This window comes from Lathyrus oleraceus, chromosome 4 (assembly GCF_024323335.1).
Source record: "Lathyrus oleraceus cultivar Zhongwan6 chromosome 4, CAAS_Psat_ZW6_1.0, whole genome shotgun sequence".
In the NCBI taxonomy this organism is placed as follows: Eukaryota; Viridiplantae; Streptophyta; class Magnoliopsida; order Fabales; family Fabaceae; genus Lathyrus; species Lathyrus oleraceus.
The window spans coordinates 110,011,868-110,022,560 of record NC_066582.1 but is presented as its reverse complement, the minus strand read 5'-3'; the positions used below and the strand labels follow the sequence as shown (position 1 = coordinate 110,022,560).

Here is a 10,693-nt window from a genome sequence, read left to right as displayed (position 1 = left end):
CAAGTCATTTACTTTATGCAATTTAATTTCTAGTAATTTGTCATTCATTTCCATTTACATTTCATTTAACTTGTTTATGTCTATGCCATTTTCACTTTGCTCATTTAAGCCATATATTGTGATTGTATATATTTTGTTTGTGTATTTTGATTGTGTTTGTGGTCTTAGGACCTTAAAATACTTAATAAACAACAAAAACCCTAAAAAATATTTGGTGGACTGTTGATCTTGATCTGAACTTTTGGACTTAGAACTAGGCAACATTCCCTGTGCAAAAAGGACTTGGCCAATGTCAACATTCTTAGATCAAGTTATTGTGAACTAAGCCTTCATCTGATGCAAGTCTTGGGATTCATTTGAACTCATCTGCTACATTGTCTTGATACAAATTGTTATTTTGATCTGGTGTCTAATGCTTTATTCTGAGTTGATCAAGGAGCATTTCATCTGATACATGAGAAGACAAAGAAGGCTACTAGCTATGGAGCTGCATGCTTGAATATGGCTATCTTTATTTGATGCCTTGATCTTCATGATGCCTGATGTTGCTAATTGCTTGCTGATTATTGGTTGATTTAAAGTCCAAAGGGAAAATGGGTTTTCTATATGACATACTTGTCTGTTGGATTGCATCCCATTGGTCAGATCTTTTCAACTCTTAACTTTTAAATTTATGCTTAGGAATAGTCTCTTCATCTCCTCCCACTTCTTAAATTTCAAAATCTCTTCCCATTTTCAAAAACTTTCTTTGCTTGTGATTTCAAACTTAGACCTTATTTCAAGTAGAAACTTTGGCCTTATGCCATTGAATTTTCAAACTCCTTTTTCTTAAATCAAACTTGTAAATAAATCTAATCATATTGACTTAAAATTTCAAAAGACAAAAAGAACTAACAACTTCATTCAAATTTTTGGCCTTTTGTGCCTTTTTTTATTAACTTTTAATTAAAAGCAATTCACTCACTTTGAAATTGTTACCACGAACTACGAGGTTTTGATCCCTCTTTTTTATGTTGGTACGTAGGCATAAGTCTGAAGGTCTTGTCAAACACAAAAATATAATCAATGAATTCTTTTCTCATCCCCACACTCTATTTTTATCAAACGCCATTTTATATCCAAAACACATACACACGTAAAAAAGGACTCCCTAGGAGTACCTAGGACACTTTGGGTGCTAACACCTTCCCTCTGTGTAACCACCCCCCTTACCTGTAATCTCTGGTATTTTATTAGTTTTTATTTGAAAACTTCTTATCTTTGAATTTTATTCGTACTTTTTCCTTTTCCTTTGGAAACAATAAAAGCGCGGTGGCGACTCTGGTTTTATTGACGTTAAGCTTATCCATAGCTTGATGGTCATGAATTTACCGCTATAGTTAGCAAGATTGAGGTGATTGTCAATGGTGGTGACAAATTCCATTGAAAAGAAGTAGGTTCTTCTCTCAAGAATTGCCTTAGTAGTGACTGTGTGGAAGGCTATGGATAGGGCATAATTCTTCTCAGATCTTCAGACAATTTCATCGCTCAAGGAATCAGTAGGATCAAGGCGTTAATAGCCACACACGAAGACTTGGAGTAAAATTGGTGATATTTGAAGATTCAAGAAACGTAGTTCGAGTAACGATTACATAGAAGAGTTTGATAAGTGTGTTGTATACAGATCAAAATCCAAATAAGAGATTTATTTTCTCAGTTGTATTGTGGATTGGTGATTGTATGAACTCTTGAAAATATTTGTCAAATAACAAGGAACTATACAGGTTCCAATGGGAAACCATTGAAGAGTGCACGTAGACAAAGCCAGGACAAATTCCAAAGCACTATAAATCTCAGTGTTCTCTTCTCTCTCTCTCTCTCTCTCTCTCTCTCTCTCTCTCTCTCTCTCTCTTCACTCTTGCATTTAATTTAGTAGTATTTGTATGCTTAGATTTTTCAATTACATCATATTATATCGTTTGTTCATTGATAATGATTTATTACGTAAGCATTAGGTTTTGTTGGAATTTGATAAATTGTTAAGATAGATTGCTTATTAACAATCTGAAACAAATTGACCTTAGAAATCCATCTATTGAATCATTGTGTAAACACTTCTTGTGTATTACGCAATTGAATCAATCCATACCAAATGTTTCATCATATTAATCTTTGGTATTTGTGAAACAATTCGTGTTAACTTGATCAATATTTGAATAATGTAATTTTCATTTTCGCATCAAACCTTCCGCTCGTAACTCATTTTTGAAAACACTCTGATTTTGAAAATGGCGGTTGAATTTTTTAATTTGGGTCTATTCACCCCCTCTAGACCGTTTTTCTACTTCCATATTCACACCCAACATACATATCCTCGTCTTGCATTTGTGTATTTGAATGACGCAAATCCTCCACTTCAATTTAGGGTCTCTAAGGACATATTTCTCGTCGATATGAAATCCAAATTGAATACTCTCATGCGATATCTAGAAAATCGGAAAGTTACCAAGCTCGAGTATCGTTCACCCTCGATTGACAACGAAGGGAAGATACAGTTCACCGTACTTAAATTGAAGATAAATGATTTATGGTTATGTGGAGTACATTTTACCGTTACTCAACAAACAGTCTGATTGAAGTGGACACAATGATTGCAAGATCAACTGCAGATATTGTAAGGATGTTGCAACGTCCTGAACCACCCGTTTGTAATGAAATCTAACGTTGGATTTATGTACGTTAAGGATTATATATGTATTATTTATTTTTATGTTAATTTATGTTGTTTTGCATTATTCTGCAATTGTTCCTAGTTATTTATGATTTGAACTAACATGGCATATTCCAGAGAAGCAACCCCAAAACATTAAGGGTTAATACGAAAATACATCTCCGGACTAAATGTTTAATAAAATAAGTTTTTATCATCAATTTTCACTAAAGAATGTAAAAAATGTGCGTCCAAAAATATATTTCAGAATTCGGAAGACAGTGGTGACTTTTCATTGTGGATGGGAATACCCCTAAGTAGGGCTATACATGGATCGATTTGGGTTTAGTTTGACTAAAATCAAAATCCAACCCACATAGAGTATACCAGTTTGGGTGAGGTAAAATAACCATCCACAACCTCATTGAGTCGGTTTGTATAAAACCATAAATTTGTGGGTTGAATTTGGTTGGATAGTGGGTCATCCATTTGTTCTTATTTTTGTTTTCTTATATAATTATAAATGATGTGTCATATTATTTTTTTAAAAATACCACAACTTTTTTTTTCTTGAAAAAAAGTTTAGAAATATTAGAACTATTCTCCTAACATCAAATGTCTAAACATTCTATAAAATTTACAATAAAAATATGTTCAAAAATCAAAGTTGTACTATGAAAGTACATAGAGCTAGAATTACATAAATTACTCAAAAGTTACTAGTATTCGCATCAAAATAATCAAAGTGCAATATCATAAATAATTCAAAATCACGACTCAAAATAAAAGTCTAAAATTGAAGAAGCCAAGTATGAATACATCAAAGTCACCATTCATCAATTTATAAAAAAAGAGTCAAGAAAATTATTCAAATATCTTCAATTCAAAAAAAAATCTTGACTTCAACATAAACATCTTCAATCAAATTTATTAGTTTGTATATCAAGTTATTAAGAGAAAAAAAACAAAAATATATAGTAATTAATGATAATTTTTTTTGTATTGAGTGAATTTAGTGGGTTGGATCTCAATTTATCCAAAACCTATATATTTTAAATTATTTTTCATTTTTGAAAATCATATTGACCCATTTACCTGTTCAAATCCAAATTGATTTGGATGAATTTGACCGAATTTTGTGGATTTATCCAATCCATGTACACCACTATCCCTAAAAGTGGAAAAAGTAACCCCAAATTTAAAGGCTCCCATTCCTCCAAAGCATTGGGCGGGCATTTGTTGCCAAAAAAAAAAAGTTTGTTGGAATACATGACATTTTTTGTTTGGAAAGAATGGTAGTATGGTAATATAAATGGAAAATTGTGATAGTTTAGTGTAGAATTCATCTATCGTAATAGGAATCCATCCCACTAAACTGATCAAAGTAGAGATAAAAAAGTTGAATCCAGTTTCTTTTATCCCCTTGTGTTGAAAACGAAAAAACGAAATTAAAGGATACTTTTTCCCATGTTCAGTCGCATCACATCCCTACAAAATCTTGCCAATAAAAGATTTCATCCTAGAACTTTAGTACACGAATCCACTCATTCTCGGGCTTAATCATCAGACACGCTCCCAACAAATAGCACAACAATATAATATCTACAAAAACCAGGGATCTTGATTGATTGCAGCCAATAATTCCTGCAGCCTTATTAAAAAGATATCCTGCAACCAGTAAATCCAAGCAGTAGGATAGAAGATCAAATTACTCACATCCTAACTATGGCAAATTGGAAACATGAAATCTCAACAATCCGATATTCACGGACAACCAAGATCATTGATTACTGTAACTGTTGATGGTGTATTTCAGTTCAGCCAATGGAAGACAAAATGTAAAAGATGACCTAACTTAAATCATAACTAAGACACAAATAGAACTGAGTAAAATTTTCTAAGATAATTGAACATCTATAATTTATACACAGCTCCAGAGCAGCATTGCAATTAGGAAAGGTAGTTGGCTGATTATACCAATACTGAAACTAGAGCTCTACAAATTAACAAGTTTAACTAGAAGTTGGTTGCTCTCCAAGCAGTTGCAATGGCCATGAATCTGCTGGTGTGGGATATCTGGCATGTGGTTTACTGATAACAGATGTAGGGTTTGGATCGGTAATGTTAGGAGCTGGAAAAGCAGCTTGAAGATCGGGACGAAAAGGGACAACCAAAACAGCAGGTCCTTGCTGCAATGAAGGTTCTATGGTAGGCATTTGGAGACCATATCCTGCAAATTTTGTCTGCTCTGGCAGCTCAAGTTCCAATTGAGGAGGTGCATTCAGGTCAGGTTTAGAATGAACCATCCTTGCCTGTATCTCTCCTTGAAGCTTCTCAATTTGAGTTTCTAGGCTACTATTCTCTTCCTTAAGCTCATTTTTCTCCACGGTCACCTGCCCAATTAAGCCAATCGCATGAATTACACGCAGGTATAAGAATGTGCTTATTTGTGACATCAAAATATCAATTTCTAAAGTGTGACAAAATGATAATAAGCTCAAGTAAATGGCCAAACGATTACACAAACAGAATGGATTTCAAAACAACTAGCAAACAATAAAAGCTTTCCCCCGTGCACATCAAAATTCAACATGCAGTACTCTCAACAGCGTAAATTGATGGATCAAAGAAAGTAAAAGAGTGCAAATCTTACATATTGAGATTCAGACAACAAAGAGACGTTCTCCTTCTTGAGGGAATGAATCTGACAGAGCAAATCCTTTAGCAGCTTAGAAGCTTCACACAATATAGAAGCCTTTCCACTGTTCGGATCATTGAGATCTATCCCCATCACCACCAGAAAAGGCACATAAAGTCAAATTCGAGTAACATATCAAATGTCATATGGTATACCAAGTAAAAACAAAAACATAACACTCAAGTTGAATAAGCAAGCATATACCACCATAGTAAAATTTGAGCATAGTCAAAACAAGCAATAGAGGCATAAGAGTTTACCAAGAGCGTTGGCAAGATCAAGAAAGAGTTCGTTCAAGTGTTCACGTTTCATTTTCTCTCTTTCGGCCTTGTGAATTCTCTTGGGGACTTTCCCTTGGTTCATTTTACAAGACCTGAAACCAATCAAGCATACAAATAATGAATGTGTTGCCCACAAAAAGCTATGCTATTAGTATCATGACTACTTCTTTGAAGCATACAAAAATTCGTGACCACTACCGCCGTCCGTCACCACCAACACTACCAGCACTACTTACAACTACTTACCGTAGTTATGGCCTATGAAGTACGGACACCCCAAATACGACCCGACAACACTGACACACCAACATTAATAATAATTTGGAAAAATGAATAAATTAAATGTAATCACAAGTGTCGGTGTAGGTGTTCGATACCGACACGGACACGGAGACGCCTTTTTTTCAGAAGTGTCGGTGTTACATAGATTATGGCTAAATCCATGGTTTGAAATTACAGTCCACAACCGCAATTGCAGCTGCAATATTGCTGACACGGTATCCTCCACAACTGCATCGGAGCGCAATTGCAGTGTGAATTAGAATCATGCATTTGACGGCCAATAGAAATCACATCAGACTATTTCGCCCATATTTCTTCATGTATCTTTTATCAAAGTTCAAAATTTCGGAACACAAAAACTCAATTTACTTCCTATGTATTGACAAATCTTGACAACGGTATATTTTAGACACCTCCCAACTAAAATTTACTCCGCAACTGCCTCTATATGCATCGCAAGCAATGACCGCAATCGCAACACCTACATCCGCGACCGCAATAAAAACAATAGCTAAATCTAAAATCCATTTATAAATCTCTAACCTGTTTTTTGAAGTCTCAACCATGGGAGCAATACTTTCTGATCCCATATCAACAAAACCAGTTATCACTGTCAACAATTTTCCTAAAGTAGAAAAACAAAACTACTTCAATTTCGCACCATTAATAATACTAATTAAAAAAATCCAATAACAAGTAAATGGTATACAAAAGAAATAAAAACTACGAGGAAAATAGAAAATATGAACAGAAACGTATCAACGGTGCATAATCAAATTCAACGGATCAAACAGAAAACGATCTAATCAGGAAAAAAAAGAGAAAAGTGATTATTGCTTACCAGAAAGACGAATCCTAAGGAATAGAATTAGAATATGTTGAACGGTGAATCAAGGTTGAAGGAGGAAGTTGATTATTGAGAGAATAATTTGGAATCGAGAAATGAAAGTGAAAGAGTTATAATTGAAATAGTTGAAATTAGGGCAGAAGAGAGAGAAAAGAGGATTGGTTTGTGATTAAAAAGGAAAGGAGTGTGGCGGGAGGATACCTGTCACACGAAGGCGCGTGGCGTGGTCATGCTCATTCGCTTCCATCATCTATCTCCAATGAGTTCCACACGTGATCTTTGTCTTTTCCATTTCTTTTCTATTTATTTAATTCAAATGTTACTGGATACGTTTTTTTTAAAAAGGGAAGAAAAAAACAAAATTAGGCGATGTCATCTAAAAGTATGTTACTGATATTTTATGTAAAAAAAGAATAGTTGAGGAGATTACTACCTCTACAAATTTATTAGTCTAGGAATATTTTTGTTTACATAAAACAAAACAAAAATATTGCATTCTAATAAATGTTACTCCTATCACATTGGTTATCATAGAATTAAATGTCTTTTCGTATATTATGTATCGATGGAGGTTGATATTCTGAAAGAGCTACTTTCCTTTATAATATATTGTACGATTATTATTAGGACTTGAACTGAAATAATTTTATTGGACATAAGAGACAATCCATGGCAATGCAAGCCAACTAAAGCACCCAAGCATTGGGTAGATGCGCTCCGGGTCGCCCCACCCGAACTCAGATTTATACTTCGTCGTTTTATCACACATTGCTTAAGAGTGTCCAAGGGATAATAGTTTGGGGAATGACAGTCAAAGGGAAAGATCGTCCCTGCAAGATTTGAAGAAGAATCTTTCTTTCCTACATTCCCACATATTCATTGGGAAGCTAGAGAAAATTATATCTCTCCTTCTTACCCAAACCCAAGGAGCCCTCAATAAATACTCCAATCTCAGGGGTTGAAGATTATTTCACTAACTTCATCAAACTCTAGCATACAAACTCTATCGCTATTAAACATGTGAGCATACTTTTCCCTTATTGTATTTCACGAGTATAATTGCATCCACCACGAGTCTCATTAAACTAACCTAGAGCATACTTAAATTTAACTTTCAACCACTCCATCCACCTTCTTCAGAATGGTGACACAAAGGGACGCCACCACAACAACTAGTGGCAGCCACGAGGACCAAAAACCTTAGTAGAGATGTGTAATGTTATGGAGGAGCTATATCGCTCAATTCAAACTTTGAAGATGAATATCTTAACCCTTTGGGAGCGACACCATAAAGATTTGAAGACAGAAGGCGGGGTCATGAACCCCTAACCTCTCTCAGATGAGATTTTGGCACTTTGGTACCAAAGAATTTCAAACTAGCTTCATTAATGAAGTTCGATGGGAAAAGCGGCCCTTAGGAACACATCGTCGCCATCAACACTCATATGCGATCTTAGTGCATTTGATTCTTTGAAGTGCAAACTCATGTCCAACATTTTCAAGGAAGTGAACCTGAGATGGTTCATGACCCCCCTGACTCTCAATAACCCGTTATTAGTATCTCTCTTGGAAGTTACTCCATTAATTATCAACAGGAAAGCACCTGAAAGTGTCCACCACTAGCATGTTCAATGTCTGTCAGGGGTACTCCAAGTCGCTGAGAAAGTATCTCGCTCCTTTCAATGAGGCAGCCATTAAGGTAATTCTCTCAAAATATGAGATGTTTGTAGGAGCATTCCGTAACGGTTTGAAAGTACTCACCCATAAACTGCTAGAGATGATTACTATTGTCCGAAGCCGATGAAAGATAACGAGGAGTTTGTTAAAAAATGTGAAAAACCCAAATAGATTTCAAGCTTCTCCATGCATTGTTCATGATTCTTCATTTCGTCGCGTCCCCTTGGTCTTTTATGTTAGTGGAACATGGACATCCTGAGTTCTTTCCCCTTAGCGTTGGGTCAACATGAAGTTCTTGATCGTGGGGTTGGACTACTTCATAAAGTTAATAGAGGTCGAAGCAATGTCAGAAATCACAGAAGGAAGAGTGTTGTGTTTCTACTAGAAATGGCTTATTTGCAGATTCAGTTTTCCAAGAGTATTGTCTTACACGACGGAACCCAGTTCACCAGCTTAATCATGGTAGAATTTTAGGATCAACCGGAAATTTAGACATAGTTAGTTTTGATGGTCCACCCACAAGCAAATGGACATGCAAAATTAACCAACAAATTGATCGTGTGTGGGATAAAGAAGAAGTTGGATAACTCCTAGGGTATGTGGGTCGAACAACTGCATGAGGTATATTTTTTATCTTTTCCATTTAATCTAACATTTTTTCGCCTAAGGGGTGCAATTGTATTTAATATATTTTCTACAAAGGTTATATGGTGGTGTCATATGATGGCACTCCGTCATTGCATGAATTCGATCAAAGAAACATATCAAAACAAGTTAAAGAGGAGCAATAATGAAGAATAAAGGCCAAAGATAGAGGAAAAAATGGCTAAGTGTGGAGAAATAGGGACTTAGTGAAAATCAGGTGAAAAGAGAGCAAAAGCGTACATCTACCGAAATAATCACGTGCAGAATCACGCGCGCGATAGAGGACTAAAAGCTACATCGCACGATGCATGTCATCACGTGCATGATGACCCTTTTTTATGGGATTTTCTGATGTGTTCTGATCCATTCTAAAGGCTTTTTAAGGGGAATTTTGGTACTATTTTAGGGGTTACAAATTTCTACACGAAGAGTGACGATTTACAACACTATAAGGCATATTTGGAGAGCATTTAAAGCCATTGGAGGACAATTATTCAAAAGAGTTCTTATGCAAACCTCTTATTCTTATTTTGTTATTATAATTTGAATCATGTGTGGATAATTTTCTCTAGGTTAGGTTATGTTTGATAAACCTATTTTGATATTATTGGGACATATGTTTGATTTGATATTGCATGAGTAATTTAATCTATAATTTTATTCAATTGCACCTTGTTCTTAATGCTTTTCATGTGAGATACTCTTTTAATCTGATTTTGGATACATAGGGAATACTGACCATTAGTCTATATGTTGGACCTAGGGAATTTGTTGTGCTTACGCTGGTTGAATAGGGATACGAGACCCCGAGTAGTGGCTTAGGAATTAACACGCTGCTGTATTGCCTAATCTTGCTTACACTGGTGGAATAGGGATAGAAAACTCTAAGTGTTTATTAGTGAGTTGTAACGCAAGGGATTGGGTATGGCGGTTTTGTTAGATTGTCATGGGAATATAGTGCTAATATCATTCATGTAATGCATCGAACATCAACAATAGATAAATAAAAGATTCTATAAATAGCAACTTTATTTTCATTTTGCATTCAAACTAGAACCCCCCAAAGTTACTATTTTATACACATTGCACAAATTTGTCTTGTTAAATAGTAGTCCCTATGGATTCGATCTATTTTATTATTGTAAAATTATTGATACATTTGCTGAGAAGTCATCAAGTTTATGATGTCGTTGTCGAGGACTGTTGGTAATTTCAACAAGGCAACGCTTGTGCAACGTTTGTTTATTCAGTTTTTGGTTTTTGTTTTTATTTTCATTAATTACCGTACTACTGAGGTACTTCTTGTTTGTGTATGCGCAACTTAGGATCAACATTGACACCGTTTGATCCAGAAATTGAAAGAGTTGTACATGCTAATAGGAGAGAAGTTAGAGAAGCAACTCTAGCTCAAAGGATATTAGTAGAAGACAATCCACTAATCTCTTCGAATGCTGAAGAAGAGATTACCATGGCATTCGTACGACCACCCACTGTGGGGGACTATTGCAAAAGGACCGACGAAGGACATGTTTCTAGAGGGTTTGTACATGCAAACCAATTTAACTTTGATATCA

General features: G+C 35.2%; 1 protein-coding gene across 3 annotated transcripts; it reads right to left on the bottom strand.

Annotated features, from left to right (window-relative positions):
* Window positions 1-4,452: 4,452 nt before the first annotated feature.
* LOC127073805 (transcription factor bHLH47) lies at window positions 4,453-7,079 on the bottom strand. 3 transcript variants are annotated; one of them, XM_051015034.1, is made up of 5 exons: window positions 6,999-7,079; window positions 6,494-6,575; window positions 5,648-5,760; window positions 5,343-5,470; window positions 4,453-5,082 (listed from the first exon to the last, which is right to left on the bottom strand). In XM_051015034.1, the coding sequence occupies exons 1-5, from the start codon at window positions 7,045-7,047 to the stop codon at window positions 4,702-4,704; spliced, it is 753 nt and encodes a 250-aa protein (XP_050870991.1). In that variant the 5' UTR covers window positions 7,048-7,079; the 3' UTR covers window positions 4,453-4,701. The 3 variants fall into 3 exon arrangements, with proteins under 3 accessions (XP_050870991.1, XP_050870992.1, XP_050870993.1); XM_051015035.1 differs by having other exon boundaries at window positions 6,792-7,039; XM_051015036.1 differs by lacking the exon at window positions 6,494-6,575 and having other exon boundaries at window positions 6,792-7,039.
* Window positions 7,080-10,693: the final 3,614 nt, after the last annotated feature.